A 23,246-nucleotide genomic window follows, 5' to 3' on the forward strand; every position below is an offset into this window, starting at 1 on the left:
GAGTGCATTCCCAGTGCTACCGGAGGCCAGGGATGAGGTTTTTTCTCGTGTCTTTTTTTTTTTTTTAGAAAAAGGAAACAAACTCTTTAGAAGTTGCAGCCGTCCCGGCCTGGTGCTGGCCCTGCCACCCTGGCTCACGTCCAGTCACCAGACCCTGGGGGCGCCTGCAAGGCCACGGGGGCGGGAAGGTCCGCTGCCTGGAGGCTCCTCACCGTCAGCATGGGTCACCGAAGCTGGAGGTCGTGGGGGCGGGTGGGGGGCGGGATGCGTGCTCTTCACCTATGCCACCGGCCAGCCTGTGGGGCAAGGTGGGGGGTGAGCAGGGGCAGAGAAGCGGAAGGAAGGCGCGGTCAGCGGGGCTGCTGTGCCCTCGTCCGTTGGAGAGCAAATGGGACAAAATCCAAGAAGGGGAGGGCTTCCTGGCCTTTGGAAAAGGGCGCGGGGAGGGGCCGGGCTTCTGCGAGGCCCGGCCAGGACCGGGACTCCCCACGCAGGCAGCTGGGGGCCTTGTCCCTGCAGAGCTGACTCTGGCCGCAGACATCTCGTTGGGGTTTGAGCCAGGGGGCTGGGAGCGGAGTGAGGGGCTCACCCTAGGTCCTTCTGGCTGCCCAGCTCCACGGCCAGGGGGAAAGCCCAGAGGCGTGTCCAGCCTGGCCAGTTCTCCCAGCTTGTGTGCCCAGGTCATCAACTCCCATATACTCTGCCCTGGCTCAGGGGTCTGAGCGAGGCCTCTCCTCCATCACGGGAGCTGGATGCCTGCTACCTCTGATGGCCCTTAGCTGACGTGGGGCCTCACTTATAGGGTAGAAGGACTGGGGGGCTACCAAGAGGGCCAGGGTCCCCAGGGATGGCCGCAGGTGTGGCCCTGAAGGGCAGGCTTGACTCTGAGGGCCTGGGTGAGACGGAGGAAGCACAGCTCTACCAGGAGAAGGACCACAGCCACCTCTGCTGACCCCGACTTTCAGGAATACATGTGGGCCAGGGCCCATGGCAAAGGCCGCTTCGGAGGAGGGGGGCCAGTGGCCCAGGCACCCCCACTGAGGCCTGGGGTGGTCAGGGCCGTCGACACTGCTTTTCAAGAGGGAAGAAGTCTGATCCTCCAAAAGTAGGAAACCAACTCCTCAAATTTCCTGCCACCGTGAGACCCAGGAAAATCGCTCTATCACTCTCCTGGGTGGTGGCCTCTCAGCGTCCCCTCAGCCCCGACTCCCACAGACTCTGCTGGGCACGGGGGCCGAGCCCCAGAGCCTCTGCACCCCACACCCGGCCCAGAGCTGGCACGGAGCAAATGGGAAAGTGGGGGATGGACAGACAGATGGATGATGGATGGACAGGCAGACAGACGCCTGGTGAGGTTTCCCCAAGGAGAGGAGCCTGGCGGCTATGCTACCTGGATTGGCCAGACCAGCGGGACAGGCTCTGCGGCCGTGCTTACAGGCACACCTGCTCGAACGAGAGGCTGGAGGGCTTTTCACTGACATGGCAGAGAGGAAATGGGTCAAATCCACCAATGAAATCAACTGAAAGAAACCAAGACCCAAATAAAACAAACCCAAACAATGGACGGGACGGCAGAGTGGAGAATGTTCCCAAATGCAAACACTCAGGAGGTGACGCAGAGGTGGGGGGGGCCGCGGACTGCCCAGACTGGAGAGCAGAGGGTGAATTCCCGCTGGGTGCAAAGCTTCAAAGGACGCTGGCGCTCTCAGTGGGGGGCTGTCCCAATCACAGCGCCTCAGAGCTGTGGTCTGCACAGCACATGGGCGGCCGGGGCTTGCTGGGCAAAGCTAACACGTCTCTGAGCCCCAGTGCTGGCTCCCGTCCTAAAACGTTTTAATGTAACCAATACAGGAAGCCCCTTCTGTTTCCTCCCAGCCGGCTGTGGGCTGAGTGATGGTTTGGGGCCACCCAGCACCAGGACCGAGGGTAGCTGGGGGCTGGTCCAGGACTGAGTCTGGTCTCTGAAGGACACGTGGACCGCCTACCCCTTGGCCACCTGACCTCTGGGAACAGAGGCTCTGAATTCTGATTCAGATCCCAGGGAAGGCTCTGCCCACAGGAGCTGTGGGCCCCCTGGGTGTGCCCAGCCCCGGCTCACCCCGGCGAGACCCCGTCTGAGCCTGGGGTAGTCAGGGCTGGCGAGGGCACCCGAGTGTTGATGCTGCAAATCAGAGGAAACGTCAGCAGGGTTCACGGGAGGGGGACGTGCGAACTCCCCTCAGATGCATCCCCGCTAGCACTGGGCCTGAAGGTGGGCCGCTTCCCAGCTGCAAGGGGGCACGGGGCAGGGGGACTTTCCTCTGTAGGTCAGAGCTCAGCCTTCCGCCTGTGACATCTGTGGGGATCGTGGGGGGCAGCTCCGCAGCACAGGAGCCCTCAGACTGGAGGAGCTGGGGTGCACTGACCCCTGGTGCCCACAGCCCAGGGCCTCCCCTGTCTCTGCTCAGGCCAGGACCTCCGTGGCACGGGGACCCATTTAAGAGGCCAGGTCCCAGGCCTCTGTGGCCAGCCCTCAGCTTCTCTTTCCCTCCCCCACTGCCTGATGGGGCCAGCAGGTCACTAACAGCATTCTGCAGGAGGCTGGTGGTCGCACACTTACAGCTGTCCTCCTCCTCGGTGACAACACTGACCACGTGGCAGGCACAGATGAAGCCCACAAGCTGAAAGACATGGAGACGTCACTCAGGGTGAGGCCCCGGAGCCACAGAAGCATCATCGTGGGACGTGGGCCCCCGCGCATCCTAACCACACAGCCACTGCCCCTCCTGGTCTCGGTGTCCTTGTCTGTAACACTGATCGAGGGGAGTGATCTGCCAGCCTCCTTAGCTCTGGAGTTCCAGGCGGCGTCCACTCCCCAGTGGGGCTGACCAAGCCCTTGCTTGAACGGGGGGGTGAGATGCAGAGAGAAGCCCTGGGAGACACATGACTGCAGCCTGAGTGTCCCCCAGGCTGACCGCGCCCCCACAGGCTGACACCCCTGTGACAGCCCAGCCATCCTCCCCAGCACCTCTCGCCGTAAGCAGACCACTGTCAGGTTTCTCCTCCTTGGGAAGCCATGGTAGAGAAGCTTCAAGACAGCCAAGCTCATGGTGTGCACGGCAGCGCAGGGGAGACAGACCGAGGACTTGGTGCAGCGGGCGACTCGGGGCAGAGTGGACGGGGCTGGAGTTGAGGGCCTGGCCTGGCAGATGTTCATTAGCCAGGCTCCTCAGAGGATGCTTGGACTTCAGGGCAAAGAGGACAGGCTTGCATTAAACCCCCGCAGAGGCCCGGGCACCAGGGCCACTGAAGCAGAAAGGGCTCCAGCTGAGACGGGGCAAGGCCGGCACTGCCCACAGCCCGGGTGATGGTAAGCATGGGGGAAGGGGGAGTTATTCCATGCATGGTGTTTACTGCATCCTCTCTGATGAGAACGAGGGGCCCAGCCCTGACCCGCTGCTGGGGCTGACAGACAATGTACAGGGCGGCCCGGAGTGGGCAGCAAAATGCATCTTGAAGCCACAGGGTCTCGTGGAAGGCCCACAGCCCCGTGTGCTCGCAGGACCCCTGGAGGGGCAGCCCCTCCCCAGCTCATCCTGGAGGGGAGCCTCTTCCACAGAAGCTGGAAACTTGAGAGGTGGCCCAGGACGGCAAGGTCATGCCCTCTGGCCTCTCTCTGCCCTGTAGGTCAGCCCAGCATCCTCTGGGGCATCACCTATTGTCTTTGGTCACCCCCATAGCAAGCAGTGGTCTCGACCCTGAGGACATAGCACATAGTGAGGTTCCAATAGTGGTGGGTCAGAGGTGCCCCACCTGCCCCTGCAGGCGCTCCCTCCACATTCCCCACCCTGCATGGTGTGGCCAGTGTCCACCAGCGCCCTCCAGCTTGGGTTGGCCCGTGCGGAGCCCAGCAGGAAACTGGGGGGGGAGGGGGAGAAGAAGGGCTCATATCCCCCAGCCCCTTCTCTGCCAGCACAACTCCTGCCCACCTCCCTTCAGGCTGGGGTGGCAACAGGTCAGCCACGAGCCCCAGGGGAGGGGGATATCCCGTGGGGTCCCCGACACGGCACCTATGCTTAGAACAGCCCCTTCACCTGCCCCCGGGAATTAACCTGAGCCGAGTGCCTCATCACTGTCTTGCTGGGACCCTGACTGATCAGGGGAATAAGCAGAAAAGAGGTTTCGTGGGGGGTACCTGCCATGGAGGAGCTGCAGCGGGTCTTCTGAGAGAGGGTGGTGGGGTCTGTCTGTGGGGCAACCACAGCCGGGGCGGGGGGCAGGGGACAGGAAGCCAGCCAGTGGTGCAGCTTTAGGGGCAAAGGGCCACGGGAAGGAGAGACTGGCCTCCCATCAGCAGTGGCAAGACCTCAGGGGGGTTACTCTCACCGAAGAACAAGCCCAACAGCCTCCCTTGACGCCCCACATGCCTTGAAGGAGGAGACGGAGCTGGAAGGGCTCGGAAGCCCGTCCTTCCAGGCGGCAGGTCGGGGGCCTCCTCTGTGCCTGTCTCCCTGCCGTTGCAAGGCAGACCTGAGCCGCCTCCCGACGCCCGAGAGCTGGCCGAGGTGCTGAAAACGCCTCCGCAGCCCCGCGCGCTGGGCGGGGCGCTGGGGGAGGCCGCCCCACCTGCCACACCTCTGCCCGCCTACCGCCCCTCCCAGGCCCCCTCGGGATCCGGCCCAGCTCCTCCCTGAGGCTCTCAGCCCTGCCCGTCCCGCCCCCCAGCACCGGCCGACTGTGCAGCCAAGGGTCTGCTGCTCCTGGACCCTCAAAAGCAAGCAGCAGAGGGCTACCTGGTATCTAGAAGCCGGCATTTCACCGAAGACCTGCTGTATAGCACAGGGAACTCTACTCGATATTGTGTAATAACCCATACAGGAAAAGAATCTGAAAAAGAATGGATATATGTATACGTATAGCTGAACCACTTTGCTGTACATCTGAAACTGACACAGTGTTGTAAGTCAAATATACCCCAATATAAAATAAAAATTATATTAAAAAAAGAGGGCTTCCCTGGTGGCGCAGTGGTTGAGAGTCCGCCTGCCTATGCAGGGGATACGGGTTCGTGCCCCGGTCCGGGAAGATCCCACATGCCGCGAAGCGGCTGGGCCCGTGAGCCATGGCCTCTGGGCCTGCGCGTCTGGAGCCTGTGCTCTGCAACAGGAGAGGCCACAGCAGTGAGAGGACCACGTACCCCCCCCCCAAAAAAAAAACCCCATCCCTGGGGATGAAGGATAAAAGTGAGGAGTCTGTCTCTGCCATCACGTGCAGTCAGAAACGCCCAGGAGAATCCTCCTTTGTTCTTTTCCGCTTGCTTCCTGTTACCTTTTCACAGATTCTGTACGTGATTTCAGAAGCTCTGACCTGTATGCTTGGCAAGCGGTTCTTTCTCCTTTCGAGGAATGCACCCAGGTTCCCAAGTATTTTGGGAAAACCAGAGCCCTCTTTTTGCCTCAGTGAATGAGCCGTGGTGGGAGAGAGAATGTCCCAGCACCCGAGGGACTGGCAGCACCCAGATGCCCCAAAGTCTGGATTTCTGCAGGTCCTGCAAGAGCAGGAGGGGAGGGAGCCCTGGGAGCTCGAGAGGCACCCGAACTGTCACGTGTTTTCTGCCAGGGAAGGCATTAGACCTGGCATTCAGCTTCCAACGTCAGCTGTTGGCGCAGAGCATCCGTGCTATAAACCCAGCATCCAGCCGGACACGGTGCTGTTGGCCTGCGAGCACCCAAGCAGTCAGGAGCCTCCAGGTCTGACCAGCACCCTCCAGTGGCCGCACCCGTCCTGCCCGAGCCCTGGAGTCAGCCGGGGCGGCCAGCCACTGGCCCAGCCCGCTCCGGCCCTTCCCGTCTGACCACTTCTCTGGAGCTGCAGACAAAACACCCCATGCTCGACTAAGTTTGAATTTCAGATGCAGAATGAAACCATTTTTAGTATGAGTAGCTCCCAAACGTGGCAGGGAACACGCTTACACTAAAACTTGCTGTTTCTCTGAAATTCACATTTCACTGGGCGTCCTGTATTTTTACTCGCGGAATCGACACCCCTACTCTCTATGCCGCGGGAGCAGAAGAGGCCAGCGTGCAGGCCAGGCTGGGTCTCCCCCGCCCCTGGCCCCCACGGTCGGATTGTCGGGTATGGAAACAGACGCTCTGACTTGGAGGAGGCTGTGGAGAAGCTCCCAGGGCTCCTCCCCTGCCACGCTGCCTCCAGGGTGGGGGGTGGGGCTGCAGGAGCCTTCACCTTGATCCCCCTCAAGGAGGGTCCTACCTGCCTGCCCGACCCCACTGCATCATCAGAAGTTTCAGGTTCTGTCCCCTCGGTTCATCCCCACGCCAGCCCTGGGGTTGGAATTGGTTCTCAGCCCACTTTGCGGAGTGGGTGGCCCAGGCCACACAGGTTGGGGGGGGGTGCGGTTCCTTAACCTCTGGGCAGGGACGGTGTGAAGAGGGGCTCCCCGCCCCCTGCAGAGGACCTCCTCTGCCTCCACAGGAAAGGCTGAGACAGGGGCCCACAGCAGGATGAGCCCCTCCCCCTGCCCCACCTCCCCTCCCCCGCACTCACCGCCACCAGGATCTGCAGGGCGCTGTGCAGGGCCTCCACGCAGCCACGCTCCAGGGTGCAGCCGGTGCCTGGCACCAGGGCCTGGCTGTCCGGGGGACCCAGGCTGGCCATCGGCTCCCTGTGCACGCAGCCCGGGCCATGCTCATGCAACCAGGAGTGGTGCCGGGAGAGGCTGAAGGTCAGGAGCCCGCTGTCCTGGGGGAGGGGTGGGGGGTGGGGGTGGGACCAGGTCAGCACCAGGGACAGAGCCAAACCCCACCCACTGCGGCCCAGATGGGCTCCCTGAGAAGGTCAAGGGGTACTCTGCCCTCCCGCCTCCCCTGCCCCGGCCCCTTGGGCTCCAGCCGTCGGGAGCAGGGGGCACCAAGGCCCTCCCAGTCGTTCCCATGTAGGGAAGGCCTCCCTGTGCTTGCCACGGGCCCCGGCTCACACCCCGTCCTCCAGGAAGGCCTCCCTGCCCAGGACAGACCCCCAGGACACACTCTAACGGTGCCCTGGGCCCCTCCTTCGCATCTCAGGCCAACGCTGCCATTTCAGGTACATCTGAACTAACCTCTGTCTCCCCCACTGCTGCCCAGGTGTGGTCCCAGGAAGCAGGGGCCATCTGCCCCACTGCCCACCCGTGCCACCCCACTCCTGGCTCTTAGACTCCCCTCTGAGCTTTGGGCAAAGATGAAATGCAGTGCTTTGTGTGACGTGCCTGAATCAGCTGCGTAGGCAGGCTTTGCTCACACTGATGCTCCCAGAACATGGCTTGGGTGAGGTGTCCCCTCCCCTGCAGGGGGGACCTGGGGACTTTATCAGCATTTGAAGGAGCAGCCCAGAGGGTGGGCAGGGGCACGACATCCCCTCTGCCTGGCCGCCCCGGCGGTGTTCCCGCCTGCGCCCTTCTGCAAAGGCTGGTCTCTCTGCTCCTGCTCCGCAGCCCTGACTCTCCTTCCAGGTGCTGCCCAGGTTTCAGGCCGCCTCCTCCAGGAAGCCTTCCCTGGTGCATCTACTACCAGCTGGAGACCACCTGCCAACCAATGCCCACAGCCCCTCATCCATCCATCAGATCACTGATCTTTCCCCAAAACTTTACTGAGTTGCTGCTATGGGCCGGGACTGTTCAGGGTGCGAGGGAGAGAACCATGAAGAGACCCGGCCTCTGCCACCATCGGGGAGCCGCGCGATAAACAAGCAAACACATCCAGTGCCCCTGGGCCCTCGCCAAGATCCCCTCCGTTTGCGTGAGTTTCCCATGACTTAACTCACCTTTGAGAGGCCCCCCACTTCCAAGTAGAAGCAGATAATGAAGACGTTCCAGGTGACCCAGGCGGCCGCCCACACTGCGTACTGTGGAGACAAGAGAGGGCGGGGGAGGGGGGAGGGAATGTGACTTTGCACCTCCCCCTTGGAGGACAAGGCCTCTGCAGGGTGGGGGAGCTCTGCTCCCTGAGTCTGGAGCCCAAGATGCTCCGTTTGGCAGAGGGCGTCCCTGAGCCCACCGGGACAAGGCTCCTGCCCCAGCAGGGCCGGGGAACACCTAGGAGATGGGGAACAGCAGGCTGGAGGGGGCCAGCACAGAGCACACTTCCCGAGCTTGGTGTCCTGGCCCAGAGGTGCCCGTGGCCCGTGCCACATGAACCAATGACAAGCAAGGGCAGAGCACCCCCAAAACCCACCCCAAAGATTGCCCCCAAGAGCTGCCTGCAGCGGGGAGGGCTGCCAGCCGGCACCTGCTTTCGTCAAGTTTTACTGAGACGCAGCCCCGCCCATCGTGCGGCACTGCTCAGGCTGTGTCTGGGCCATGACAGGGCTGAGTACCTTCCACGAGACTGTGCGGCCTTCACAGGAGGGTTTGCTGCAAACCCTGATCCAGACCAATTATTCTGATCTGTACCGAACGAAAATGCTACTCTGCTCGGCGCAAAACTTTCTGCACATCATCTGAGCTTCTCCAGAGGCAGGACGGTCGGGGGCATGGGACCACAGGCAGGGAGGGGGTACTGAGACATGCTGGGTTCCAGTTCCGCCTTGGGCCCCTGGCAGGTGCTCTGCAGCTGTTTCCCAGAAGCAACCCGGAAGCCACAATGTCCAGGTCAGAACTCAGACGTCCAGGCTGTGGGAAGGTCCGAGCCTGGGGGTCTGTGCGGCTGAAATCCGGGCCTTTCCAGGTTTTCTCATGGCTTCCAGGAAATTACTGCCACTGAAGCGCTCCATGTCGGTCATCCCGGCCCCCCTGCCCACAGGAGAAGGGCCGAAGCAGAGCGGACTCACCACCACGATGTAGCGAGGCCGCTACTGGATGGTGCCGAAGAGCCCCAGGATGACCACGACAATGTGGGTGAAGGTGGCCAGGATGGGTGCCCACTGGTAGCCCAGGAAGTCGAACACCTGCCGCTCCAGGGCGGTGACCTAGGAGCAGGGCAGGCGTGTGAGGGGCGGCGGACCCCTGGGAGCCTCGGTCCTGCTCCTGCCTGATCGCCACCATCCAGCGCCCCCTGTGGTCTCGGCTATGCAACAAAAATCTCCAAACAAGTCGACGGGCCTGGAAGCATCACCACGGGGGTGTCCCTCTGGGAACAAGCCCCCGCCCTCAGCTTCCTCACCTGCAGAACGGGAACACGGCGGCCGCTCTAAATTCGGGGGCTGCAGGGCCAGACAGCAAACGTGGGGCAGGAAGGTCAAGCGGGACACTGGGCTCCTTGGGCCCCCAGATCAGCACCCTCCCTGTCTGCGGGGTCTCTCACCGCTTTGGGGCCTCTCTTTCCAGGACGTTCCCACCGCTCCCCCGCTCTGTGGATGCCAACCCTGCAGGCTCGGCCGACAGAGGACCGATGCCAGGGGATCAGATGTGCCTAAGAAACCTGCCGTTTTATACGCAGGGGAGATGGACCAGATCTGAGCTTGGTCGTGACTTCAGAAAGCATTCCCTCATTCATTCATTCATTCACTCATCATGTTTGTGGGGCCGAGCTCATCACCAGGAGAAAGTACGACCGAAGCCACTGCACCCCAGATGCCATCCCATCTGTGTTCACGGCAAGGAAGGTGCGGCGAACAAGGGCAGAGAGGACCAGCACATCCCAGAGGACGGTGGCAGAGAAAGGACAGCAGATCAGCACGGCCCGTGGCTGCCCTGCACAATGTCCCCGTGGGCCACCGTGCGTCCAGCACTCATTGTCACTGCAGAGGCGAGAGAGCCATCTGGACCCAGAGCAGGTGGGCTCGGGGGCCATCCACTGAGCCCGGGGGTGTGGGGGACTCTGCAGGGCGGAGGAGGGAGGGGAGCCCCTCCCAGCAGGCAGCCTCAGGCGGGCATTGGAGAAGCCAGACTTCTCACAGCCGGGTGGGGGAGGCCACCGCATGCCCCTCCTCAGGACTGGATGGGCTGAGGTCAGCACAGCAGGGCTGGGACTGAGGGGAGCGGGCGGGACGGGGCTGCGAGGGGTAGCCTCCCTCCCACGTGGCCCCCGGCACTGAAGGACAGAGCCCAGCCAGGTGAGCCTTTGTGGACTGGCCCTGTGGTCACCAGGCCCACTGGCCACAGAAGCCCCTACTGCAGCCCGGTGCTCGGCCCTCCCCTGACCACCCTCCTCTCCTCTGCTCCAGGCCTGTGTCCTGGAGCCCTCACGGGACCCCTGCCAGCCCCCAGGAAACAGCTGCTGTGGTGCGTCCTGGGCACTGCCCAGCCACTGTGGTTGGCCTGGACCAGGTAATAGCTATTTCCAAGAGGTCTCGGGGAGGCGGCATTCCAAGCGTGTCCTCCGGGGGGGCTGGGGTCTGCCCTAGAAGACAGCTGGAGTGGGGAGTGGGGAGGCGGGAGCAGACCCACAACAGGGCATCCCATCAGGCAATTTCTAGCGGGATGGCGTCCCGCAGAAGGGTGGCCAGACAGGACCCCCAGGGAGAGGCGCCAGAATGCTCTTCCCCGACAGGAGGAAGCACACAGTAGGTACAGAGCCGCGGCGCAGAGTGGAGACCTTGGCAGTGAACTGGGCCAGCTTCAGGGCACAAGGATGAGCAGTCATTGAGCCCCCTCCCCAGTCCGCTGGACTGTGTCCAGGGAAGCCTCTTCCCTGGCGGGTGGGCGCCAGCAGCCCCCCCAGGCCTTCGGGGACACCCCACTTCAGGGATGCCCACGCCCTTTAGACAAAGTCTGAGCTCCCCGCGTGGGCTCGGGCCCTACCACCTGCCCCTCCCCCCCCAACAGACCCTCACTGCCACGTCCCCGAAACCCTGCATCTCTCAACTCCCGGAGCCACACTCCTGCCTCACCTGGGTCCTCCGCATGCAGCTGTCTCTGCGGGAGCCCCACCACACGCACTTCTCCCCAGGTGCCTTGCATTCTCACACGCCTGCGACTCAGTCCACGCCGTGTCAACGTCAGCAGCGCTGACCCAGGACAGCAGGAGGGTCTGTCTGTCCGTCTGTCTACAGATGTCCCCTGGCCCCGAACGAGCCTCCTCGCCATGAGGGCTCAGCTGCCCCGTCTCGGCGTGGCCCCCGGTGCCCAGAGGGGGCCTGCACATTGAAACCCCCAATTACAGATTTGGGGCAAGGAGACAGGCATCCGAGGGCAGAGGGCCTGCCTCTGCTGCCCCACGAGAGCCCGGCCCCGCCCGACTGGGCAGTCGTGGGCTGGTGGACTCGACCCCACGCTGGCAGTCTCCACGGAGGACGGCCACGTGGGCCCTTGGCCGCAGATGAGGGCAGGGAGGGTGGATGGGCCAAGGTCCGAGGTGGTGCAAAAGGAGGGGGAGGGGCACACGTGAAAGGCCTACACTGTGGTGGGAAGCTCCGTGGGGCAGGGAAGAAGACATGCACATCCACACGCACACACATGCGCACACACGTGCACACACGCACACACGAGCACACATGTGCACGCACACAGCCCTCGGGGCACAGCTGGCCAACAGCACCTGTTCTAGACACAGAATGAAATTTCAGTCTTAGCCCCAGGCCTCCCCTTGGTGCCCAGAAGCCCCTGACCAATGGGCAGGAACGCCTGCCCTGCTTGAAGTCGCCCGGGGTGCCATGCACGGGGCGGGGAGGCAGAGTGAGGGTGCCCCAGGTCCCCTTCCTACCCCACCCCGACCCATCACCGGCCGCCGGCACTGTCCTGTGAGGCCCAGACTCAGGGCCAGCCTGGCTGTGCATCCCTGCTGAAGTCTAAGTCTGAGGGGCGGCCCCCAGGGTCTGCTTGCCAGAGCCCCACAGCTGGCAGGGTGGGGCTGGTGGGGGTGTCTGTTTCGTTTCTAAGCCAAGGTACTGGAAGGCTCAGCTCTCTGCAGTGCCCCAGTGGCCTGCTCACTGGTCCCAACCCCTCGCTGGGCCCTGGCTCCCATCAGAGCCAGGGCCCAGCCTGGGAAAGGGCCTCAGGGTGCTGCAGCTGGCTCAGAGTACTCTTCAGGGAGAGGCTCTGAGATGTTCGGGCCTTTGTCCCACAGCTGGGCAACAGGAAAACTCTCACGCTTGTCAAAAAGAGAAAAGAAAGCAGAGGACTCCCCACAGGGCTTCCCCCTCGGCTCCCCCGCCCCGCCCCCCACAGGGACCAGAGCAGCGGGCGGCGGCGGACCTCTTCCTGCTCCGCTGCCCCTGCACCCGGCGGAGGAGGGACAGGTGCACGGCCGGGACAGAAGGCCATTTGCAGCTGTCCGCTGCTCTTAGCTGTGGCCACTGGCCGCATGGGGACATAGCTCCGTCCTGGCTCGCCTGGCTGAGACTAAAGAGTCTGCAGGAAGCCCCCATCCAGGGAAACCCTGCTGCCCTCAAGCCTAGATAGCCCTTCCCCCACAGCTGTGGCCAGATCTCCAGAGGCCTGTGGTGGGCTCATCTGTGTACCGCCCACCACAAGACAGGGAGTGACACCGTTGCTCCAAGGCCCGGGATGGTTCCCTATTGCCAGTGGAGCAGCCCCTGGGCCTCATGCCTTCTGCAGGCCCGGGCTCTCTCTCAGCCTTATCTGTCCAGCAAAACCCCCCAGACCGCCCACCTCCCTCCTCACTCCCCACCACCCCTGCCCGTCGCTTCCACAGCACTGAGCCTGCTCCACAGGGAAGCTCCAGCAGCTCCTTCCTTCCTCCAGGCGGGCCTGTGTACCTCTGCCCCCTGCCAGCCTGGACAGAAGCCCTGTCCCCAGGCAAAGGACAGAACCCGCATCCGTGCATGGCCGTGGGTGCAGGAGGACTTCCTACTCACAGCCTCTTTGAAGCAAGCCCCTTCCTCCTCCGTGGCCCTCTAGCTCCAGAGAAAGCACCCTGCCAGCTGGGTTAGGAGCACACCCAGGGATCTTGGACAAAGCAGCATTTCCCTTTTAAGACCAGGGACCCAGGGGCTCACCAGCAACTCCTCCCCAACCCAGGGGCCTCCACCTTTGTTTAGCCCCCACCCCCTAGGCAGCAGGAGCTCCTGAAGCTCCAAAGGCAGAACTGACACTTGGCAGAGGGATGCCCAAGTCCTCCAACAACGCTCCGCATCCAGAGGACCCAGCTCTGCACGCAGGCCGGACACAAAAGACAGGCAAGCACAGCCCTGAGCGGACACGAAAGACAGGCAAGCACAGCCCTGAGCACAGGCGCAACCTCTTCTCCGCCCCGGACTCTCCAGGCCAGGGCAAAGGGGAGGGGCCTCCTCCTCCAGTTTGGGGCGTCAGGGGTGGGCACGGCGGGGCTCACACACCCCGACACAGACACACCGGCAGACATGCAGACAGACACACACTCCCAAATTCACAAGCACCCTGGCCGCCAGGGGCTGTCAGGTCTCAGAAACTGGACTCCGCCGCTCACTCATTGCCTAGTGCTGGCTTCGGAAAGGGAACACACACAAACACACACACACACACACGCACACACCTTCGCAACACTCCTTGCGCGCACAGCCGGGGCCACACATACCTTCCGACACGTGTGGACACCGCGCGCAGCGGCGCCCCTTCCCAGCCGCGCGCCCGGGACTTGGAGATGGCGGAGCCCGGCGCTCCCGCCGGGAGGGTTTTGTACCACGACAGGCACTTCCAACGGCTCCCCAGCACCTGCCGCGTCTCTCCGGACCCCGCGGCCGCCCCGCCCCGCGCCCCCAGCCCGGACTCCGCGCGCGCGCACACAAGACGGGGCGCGCCGGGGCGCACGGAGGGGCCGTCGGGGTCGCACATAGGGCGCTGGCTTCCCACCCCACCCGGACAGCGGGGAACTTCGGCCGCAGAAGCGTGCGGGTCCGAGCCATGCCCAGTCGGGAGCCCCCAGGGGCTGTCGCGGACCCAGCGGGCAGGGCTGACTGTGGGGATGGCGTCCGGATCCCCCAATGCGCTGGGACTGCCGGGCCCGAGGAGGGGTCGTCGCTCACCAGCTGGAAAGTGCAGAGGAAGCTGAGCGTGCAGCGGCCGGAGCAGCAGCCCATGGTTCCGGCCCGGCCCGCCGGCGCCGCCTCTGCGAGTCTGGACCAGGTGCCACCAGCGCGCGGGACACCCGGCGCCTGGGCCCGCAGCCCCCGCCCTTCACTTTCCCCCACTCCCGCCCCCCCCAGTCCCCGGCCCCCGGCCCCGCCCCACTCTGCAGCGTCCCTCCCCCCCATTGCAGGGCTCCGCCCCGCCTGGCCCGCGATCCCAGGTCCCCGAAGTCCCTGCCCCCCCGCCCCCCCCCCCCCCGCTGCAGTCCCGCCTCCGCCCCACAGACTCGAGATCACGGCCGGCCAGTTCCCACCCCGCAGCCCCAGCCAGTCCTCTGTCCCGCCCTGCTCGGCAGTCCCGGGTCCCCCAGCCCAGCCCCGCCCCGCCCCTCCGAATAACAGCTGCGCAGCGTCTCCCTCCCTCTCTAGCCCGACTCGAAGCCTCTGAGGGCTTGTGCCAGCTGGGGAGGGGGCGCGGGACCCCTTCTTAAAGGGGCGATGGCGCAGCTTGTCAGGCGGTGCGGAGCTGGAGGGGCTGCGCGGTGGCCCCAGGACAGACCCGGAGCTGCTGCAGACCTGCCCCATAGAGACCAGGATAACCCCCAGGATATCCTACCTCGACCCCCGCACCCGCACCTCCCGCGCTTGCCCCGGGCTCTCGTGTGACCCACCCACCCAACCTCCTTCCTAATGGGTCCCGGGGCACACTCCAGCCCTGAGGCATCCTGGACTAGGTCAGGAGCTCCCAGGTCCCCCTGCAGGGGTGAAGACTCAAGAGGAGGAGGGGCAGGCTAGCCTACCAGGAGCTCACCTGCCCAGGCACTGCGGAGGGGCGGGGAGCAGGGTGGGGGGGGGTGGCTGCAGGCCAGGCCAGGGTCAGGCCTGAGGGGGAGGTTCCCTGGGAGACCCTGGGCTGTAGGCAGCCTTGGGGCACGGGACCTGTGCTTGGTGGAGGGAGGGCTAGATGAAGACCTCCATGCGCAGAGGTGTGGAGGTGGAACTGAGCAAGATGTAGGGCCGATGGTGGGAGCGAGGCAGATAAGGTGGGGGCCGGAGATGTGGGCACAGGCTGGCTTGGGCTTTACCCCACTGGTCATAGGCAGTCGCTGGGTTCTATATCAGGGTGACCCATGGTCAAGTGAGTCTCGTGCTGGGATGCGGGCTGTGGCCCTGGTCAGACCCCGGGGGGAGCAGGACCCAGACAGAGTGGCCAGCGAGGGGCAGCCCAGCACGAGGCACTTCAGCCTCGGGCCGCGGGTCTCGGCTCCAGCAGTCCAGAACCAGAGGGTCCCAGCCCCGTGGTGACGGTGGTGACAGGGCGCCTCGCCTCCTGGCAAGGGCATTTGCAGAGAGGTTGCTGGACATCGGGTCCTTGGAGCTCTGGCCACCCCGTTATCGCCAGCCCCCTTCCCAGAGGAGGGACGTGAGACCAATTTCCCATGGCAACCTCAATTCCTGACCCCACTCATGTGAGTTCACAAACTACCCGGAGTTTTCCCCTCCGTGATTTTGCTTCCCCCGCATGCATTTGCCCACCTGTGCCAGGATGCACGGGTCATGGCTGTCACCGCGCTGTCTGCAGACAGAAGCCTGACAAGCACCTGAGAAGAGAAAAGCCACTCAGAGCCGTGAGAGGGAGACCTCTTCACACCCACCAGGATGGCTGGAATCCGCAGACAGACACAGCAAGTGCGGGCCAGGACTCAGAGAAAGCAGAACGTGCACACACTGCTGGTAGGGGTGTAAAGCGGTGCAGCAGCCATGGAAAAGAGCGTGGCCGGTCCTCAGAGGTTAAATATGAAGTTACCACGGGACCCAGCAACTCTACTCCCATGTATTTACCGCAAAGAAGCCAACATGTCCACACAAGTGTTTCAGCGGCCTTGTTTACAAGGGCCCAGAGTGGAAACAACGCAGGCATCCCCGAATGGATGGATGCATTGTACGGCTGGACCACAATATATATCCAGCTATATAACAAGGTATCTAGTTACTGATACCTGCTGTGCCGAGAACCAACGTTGAAAACCTTATGCAGGGGGCTTCCCTGGTGGCGCAGTGGTTGAGAGTCCGCCTGCTGATGCAGGGGACACGGGTTTGTGCCCTGGTCCGGGAAGATCCCACATGCCGCGGAGCGGCTGAGGCCATAACAGTGAGAGGCCTGTGTACCGCAAAAAAAACCCAAAACAAAACATTATGCAGGTGAAATAAGTCGTTGCAGGCCAGCCACTCCTCTTCAAAGCTGCTGCCAGGTGGGGGTGGAACGGGGCTAGCCTCCCCTGCCGGCACCTCCTGGAGGCCTCCTGGGCATCACCCGCTCCGGAAGGACTCGGACACTGACCTGACGTGTGGAGCTCTGCACAGGGTCAATGGCGTCCATACGCCTGGGGCATGCACGCTGTGTGGCCAGGAGGGACCCCCGGGCGCAGAGCCACCCGTTTCACAGATGACAAGCCTGTGTCTCTCCCTAGGTCCCCTCTGGACTGTGAGATTTTACTAACACTGCACTTCATATTCCTCCCGGCAGAGGGTTACGGCTCTTGGAGGCTGAATGCTGCCAATTCTGCATCTTACATAGACCCCCCAGATGGAACTCAGTGATCGGAGGCCCCCCTTGCCTGAGCCGGATCGGGGCAGCAGGAGACCGCAGTGCTATGTGAGTCATGCGCAGAGAACAGAGGAGGGCTATCTCCAGGCCCCAGCAGGCCGTCTGAGGAGCTGGGGGACAGACGGCAGCCTGACACCTGGGCAACGCTGCCGGGTCACCAAGGTGAGGCCGGGAACGTCCACACTGCCCACAGCTGAGCACAGACAGCAAATCTGGAGGAAAGCCTGCCCCGGGGGTCTGCGGGCCGAGGTGGCACGGTCGGGGGAGGTGCCCCTGGTTTCCAGGACGCTCTGCGGGTGGGACTGAGTCCCTGGGGGAGGAGCAGTCTCACCCAGAGAAGGCCTCCAGGCAATTTGCTGTGGCAGCTGTAAGTTTACTACAAACTGGGCGGGGGTGGGGTGGGGTGGGGGTGGAGCTTAAAACAGCAGAAGTTTATTCTCTCCCAGTTCTGGAGGCCAGAAGTCCAAACTCAAGGTGTCGGCAGGGTCACGTTCCCTTTGGAGGCTCCAGGGCGGGACCCATCCTCGAGCCCAGCTCTCGTGGCCCAGGCGTCCCTGGGCTTGTGGCCACGTCACTTACATCTCGGCCTCCATCTTCACACGGCCTTTTCCTCTGTCTGTCCCTCCTCTTCTGTCTCCTGTAAGGACACATTGCGGCCTCACCCAGGTAATCCAGGAGAATCTCATGCGAGATCCTTAATTCAATCCCTGCCGAGACCCTTTTCCCAAATAAGGTCCTGTTCACAGGTTCCAGGCAGTAGGGATGTATCCTCCGGAGGCCACCATTCAGCACTACACTTGGAGAGGCCAGATTGAGGTTTTGGGGGGCCCCCTGCACCCCTCTGCCACCCCCATCCACCCTGCAGAGCTCAGCCATCCCTGTGGCAGAAACAACAGCCGGCCTCGGGGCCTGTGTGGGGTCAGCTCACAGTGGGGCTAGAGGAATTTCAGCTCTGTCAAAACCTCTTGCCTACTAGTGAATGGACTTGAGGATATGGGGAATGGGAAAGGTAAGCTGTGACAAAGTGAGAGAGAGGCATGGACATATATACACTACCAAACGTAAAATAGATAGCTAGTGGGAAGCAGCCGCGTAGCACAGGGAGATCAGCTCGGTGCTTGGTGACCGCCTGGAGGGGTGGGATAGGGAGGGTGGGAGGGAGACGCAAGAGGGAGGGGACATGGGAACATATGTATATGTATAACTGCTTCACTTTGTTATAAAGCAGAAACTAACACACCATTGTAAAGCAATTATACTCCAATAAAGATGTTAAAAAGAAAAACAAAAAACCTCTTGCCGTCTCTGGTTACCCAGAGCGACGGAAACTGCCACGTGCAGATGTTTTCAGACGAATTTGGGAGAAATTTGTAAGTATCAACAAACACTCCCGGAAAGATATTGGCTGCGCCCCAGAACTGCATGTGGGGGGGGCCTGACCCCTTAATCCGGACCAGATAAAAGGCACCGTGGGTCCTGTTCTTCCTTTGAAAGAGCAACAGAGCTGGACAGGCTGCAAAGGACGGAGAGCGGCCTCAGGCTCCCTGGGGTGCCTGACACAGGAGCAAACTCCCTCGGCCCAGGTGGAGGCCCTGCGTGCAGACACCCCACTGGTTCTCCCAGACGGACCACAGGCCCTGTGAGGGTGCCCGTCGTCAGGCTGGGGTACAGACGAGGCATTAAATCCAGGAGCCCTCCTGCGGGCCTTTGAGAGCTAGAAGCGCTGGGCGGGAGGAGACAGCTCGCTGCCGTGACCCAGACGCGGCCCAGGTATGTCTCTGGCCCGTCCACCGGCACGTCGGCCCGGGCCTCCTGAGACCCGGTCGAGGAGAGCCCAGAGGACACAACCGCAGCTCTCACTGGGACCTCGTCATCACTCTCAGCCGTTCAGGGATTAAAGAGGAAAGCGGGGTAGCGGGGGAGTTGCTTAAATATTTGGCTCATTAAGCAAACTGGAAACAAAGGAGAAGGGAAGCTGGTCTGCAGGCCTGTGTGTGTCCTCTGCTGAGGTCAGCGGCTGCCCCCCTGCCTGGCTCTGCGTTCTCGCTCTCCCTCTGTCTCTGTCTCTCTCTCGATGGAGGGCTGGCCTGGGGTACAATCCCCGAGTGGCAAAGGACCGCCCACATCAAGCCACGTTTACCGAGTCCCCAGGAAGGACTCCTGGGCTTTGGGAGCAAAGGGAACGGCAGGTGACAGACTCTTCCAGCCCTGCTGACACCCCCTCTGTCACTCCTGAAGGCTCTGCTTCTGTCTTCGTGCAGGTGGGGGTGGGGTGTGAAGTGACCAGGAGCCCAGGGTCCCTCCCAGGCCCAGAAGCCGCACCTCCTTTCATCTCCCTCGATGTCACGGGACCGTGCGGGAGGAGCGATGATGATCCCGCTTCACAGCTTCACAGAGGCTGAGGCTCCACCAGGTCCAGAGACCTGGTCGCCCGCAGCTCAAGGCGAGATTGGGTCCAGGTCTGGGTAAGTCCAGAGACGGAGCGCAGGGGCAGGGGCTTTGGGAGGGGCAGCAGAGGGAGCCGGGGGCAGGATGGCAGCTCGGTGGCTCCCCTGGCCCTGTGATTTCTCAGCTGGCAGGTGCCTGGGAGGTAAGAACGCAGGATGAGGGCTGCTGTGGGCCCCCCGGGGCCACCGGCTCTCAGGCCTCCTGGCTGACCGACCAGGAGCGCTCTCAGCCCAAAATGTGACTGGCTGCGTTTGTGGTCCTTCAAGACCTGATTTCCAACCGCCCGCCCCCCCCCCACCCTGCCTCCCCGTCGTGTTGGCCTTGGGGTCAGTGTGTCAGTGGCTGTTCCCAGTTGCCGCCCACCCCCTGGCCGGCCCTTCTCAGCCTCCCCGTGGCGCCAGGTCCTGTGTCCACCTGAAACCCCTCTTCCCTCCTGCCTCCAGGCCAAGTTCCTGCCTCTCTGGAGAGACGATCTGCCTGTCCACCTCCACCCATTCCCTCCCTCCTTCTAGCAGCAGCTCCCCCGAAGAGAAGAGGAGACAGGCAGAGCCCCACCCAGGCCTCCCCAGTGTTCGTACCACGCTGGCTGGGCTCATGCTGGGCCCCGGGGACACAGAGGGGAGCCACAAAATGCCCACCTCAACCTCGGCCACAAGGAGAGCTCACCTGACCTTCAAACTTCTGTTTGGGGTCCTTGCAGTCCTGGGAACCTGCCTCCCCTCTGGGGCTCCAGGGCTGGAGCTCGGGGCTTAGATGCCACAGATCAGCACGTTCCATCCCCTTGGCCTGTTATTAGTGTATGCAAGCTAGTGAATCTTGGGGTTTTAGCTGGGATGTGAACAGGGAGCTTACAGCCTTAGGAGCTGCATTTTGGGACCTTCGGGTGAAAATGGAACAGCAGAGCAAAGATACAGGGAGAAACCTGTTCTCAGTGATACGGTTGAGCTGCTGGATCAAGCCTCACCTGAAAGCCAACTTACCACTGGACTTTTCACCACATGAGTCAATAACATCCCTTTGTTGCTTAAGCCATGTGGGGTTGGGTTTTCTGTCTCTAACAGCTAGAATCCGGATAGGCATGGGAGGGGCTAAGGCAGGGGGTGTGTGGGTCTTCCTGTCATAGCCCTGGGATCTGAGCCCTCGGGCCTGCAGGCTGAGAAGCTGGCCCTGTCTCAATACATTCCTGGCCGTGACGCGTTAGCCTGTGTGACCAAGTGTCATTCGGCGCAGCTGCAAGTTCCTGGGTGTTTTAGGAAGAACGACAGCTCTGGGTCAGGAGCAGTTGTGCTCCGTAGAGATGCACGGCCTCGTGAATCAGCAGGACCACATTCTGACATTCCTTCCATTTCCTTCATCCTGGGGCCCAGTTCTTCCTGTGCATCATTTAGAGGCAGCAACAGGGGTCGGATGGGTGGGCATCGCGGCACCCTCTGTGCGCCAGGGCCGGCATCGGGACCAACGCTGCCCGGCAGGCGCCCCTCCCTCTCTTCCTACCAGCGCCCAGCAAACAGTCGGCTCCATCCGCATCGCTGGGACAGAGCGAACAGTCCTGACCTCGAGCCCTCCCGCTGGGAAACTGGGGCTGCTTCCATGTACCTGGGGCCCTGTCGGCCTCAAGTGGGTCTAACTGCTCCCTGGAGCCCAGCGGGGGCCGGGTGGCATAGGCATATCCCCTTAAACACTGGGAGAAACAGCCCTGCCCCCGAGCTGAGCCCAATATGGGAGCGATTTCAAGAGGAGTTAAGAGTCCAGAAAGAGACCGAGGGCTGTGGTGACATCCATGGCTGGCGACCACCTCTCCAGGCGGCCCTGGAGCGCTGGCCAGTCAATGGGATTAGATAGTCATTTCAAGATGCCCCCAAGGTCCTGCCATGCCCCAGGCGCATGGAGGCCCACAGAATGGCTGATCTTTAAATATAGGCAGCGAGACTTCCTGAGAGCCACCCTCCCAGGCAGGGAAGGAGCCTTGTCCTCACGGGGCCCCACATGGCCCCTCCTCAGCCCACACTGGTTTCAGGAACACAGACCTGTGGGCCATGCCCGGGGTGTGGGGCGGAGCAGTGCTCCTGGGGACGAGGTGGACACAGCCCTGGCTTCATTTCTCCCCGCGCGCAGGAGCTCCGGACGAGCACTGCTGGGGTGCCTCCGGGGTCTGAGTAGCCTGGGCCCGCATCTGTGTGCTGCTGCCACTGGCCGGGGCCAGGGCGGTCTCTCCGACTCCAAGCTGCAGCCTCTGCCGCTGTGCAAAGCGGGTATGGCAGACTCTGCTTCTCTGGGAAGCCCTGTGGGCGGCGCCTCTTTTGGGCACACCCCAAAGCCACACCTGTTGTCTCTGTGCGCGTGGGGGACTCAGTACAATGACCTTGAGCCTAACGAGCCTTAAGGCACAGACCACACATGCAATACCGTGCACACATGTATACACACGTGCACCAATCACATGCACACTGCACACACGTGCAAACCCAAACGTGCTCACAGATGTGTACACTTACACACATGTACACACATGGCCCTCACCACTCCTGGGTAGCCTCCGCTGTTTCTTTAGGCTCTGCCACCCCTGATGGCAGCTGGCTGGACCCCCGGGACCGGCGGTGAGACCCTGACAGGGTCACGGTTGACCAGTGCTCACGGCCCAACCCAGTTTCTCCGTCACTTGCACATGTCTGGAATGAAACTGACCTCTGAGACTGGTGCTGGGTCAGATCAGAGGACACAACTGCGCCCCCAGTGGACGCTCGCCCCACACGCCCTTCTACTCTGAGGAAGATGTTACACAGGCTGGGTACCAACCTCGCCTCCACCACTTACTGCCTTTTCGACCTAGGGCAAATTGCTTACTTGTTCTGTGCCTCCATTTCTTCACCTGAACAACAGATGCACATCAGGAAGAGCTGCACTGCTGTGCAGTTTACACAAGATCTTCCTTATCGAGCCCAGGGCCTGACTTCAGACAAGCAGGCAGGAAGCGTGGGTCCCTGGCCTGGAAGGGGAATTGGGGTCCTCCTTTCACAGACGGGGAAATTGAGTCCAGGAGGCAGTAGCGATGTGTCCCGGGTCCCACGGTGACTTCACGGGTGAACTTGTGTGGCCCAGGCCAGCCCCAGCCTTGCACAGCCATTTACCCCGAGGTTTGCATATTGCTGCCCTCGTATTCCCTTCAGTTTTACTCATATCGAGAGCTTCAGCAGCCCTGGGGAGGAAACCACACAGATGATCACATTACTCTAACTGGAAATTAAAGTACTGCCGGCAGGTCTAGAAGAAAACCAAATTATCTAAGTATTTCAGATGGGGTAATAAAACATTTCCAGTTTGCAGCTGCGTGTTCTGCTCCATTCACCACTTCAGTGCCCAGATGGATCCTCTGTTACTTGGTCACTGAGCCAGACTTGAGATGGCAGAGAGAGGCAGGGATGCTGTGAGGAGGCAGGCTTGCCCTGTCCTTGCAATGGCCACCTCCCTGCTCTCGGCTCTGGGGACGAGCATAGCCCCAGGCCTCCAGAGCCTGGGGTGGAGTAGGGGTTGACCTTTTAGCTTTATGATCAGAAAACTGAAAGTTCAGCCTCTGCTCGTTGTCTGCACTAGCAGTGCCAAATGTTGGCTTCCGCTGTGCCCTTTCAGGGACCGCCTTCCCTTTTCCTCTCCTCCCTTTCAACATCCTTCAGAGCCCGCTTCCTCCAGGGAGCCCACGTAAGGAATCCAGCACGTGGCTCTCGCTCTCTGAACTTTTGGAACCCACACAGTCGCAGTCCCAGGGTCTCGTGCCGAGATCTACACTGTCTCACATTGTCCTTGTGTAGACCCTATGGGTGCCCCGTGCACATCACCTCAGTCCTCTTGTTTCTGTGATGCCAGTGGCTTCTCACTGCAAGCCCTGCTGGCTCCTTCCTGAGGGCTTCCCCTGGCTGCACGAGGTGCTCATGCTAAGCTGGGCACAGGGTGGGCTGGAAGGGCCAGGAAGCTAAAATAATCCTCCAGGGCAGCTTTCAACCAGCAATGGAGGGAAATGCAAATGAGATAACCCAGCATACACGCCAGGCACTGGAGCTCTCACACTGCTGGCGGGGTGTGAGATGGTACAGCCATTTTGGAAGTCTGCTTCACAATTTCTTATGAGGTTCAACATACACCTCCCCGATCACCCAGCAACCTAACTTCTAGGTAATTATGCACAAGAAATGTTAAAATATACCCATGTGAGTTTCGGGGCAGCTTTATTCACAATACCCAAGACTCAGAAATGACTCCACTGTCCAATATGTGAATG

At 62.0% G+C, this 23,246-nt stretch overlaps 1 protein-coding gene across 1 annotated transcript; it reads right to left on the reverse strand.

Annotated features, from left to right (window-relative positions):
* Window positions 1–214: 214 nt before the first annotated feature.
* NKAIN4 (sodium/potassium transporting ATPase interacting 4) lies at window positions 215–13,929 on the reverse strand (the record flags this gene model as incomplete). Its single annotated transcript, XM_082670760.1, is given in 8 exon segments — window positions 215–296; window positions 1,436–1,520; window positions 2,600–2,660; window positions 6,544–6,738; window positions 7,798–7,878; window positions 8,803–8,823; window positions 8,827–8,940; window positions 13,876–13,929. Coding segments are annotated over 8 exon segments (693 nt in total).
* Between the last annotated feature and the right edge of the window lie 9,317 nt (window positions 13,930–23,246).

This window comes from Grampus griseus (genome assembly GCF_964374135.1).
Source record: "Grampus griseus genome assembly, chromosome: 14".
Lineage (NCBI taxonomy): Eukaryota > Metazoa > Chordata > Mammalia > Artiodactyla > Delphinidae > Grampus > Grampus griseus.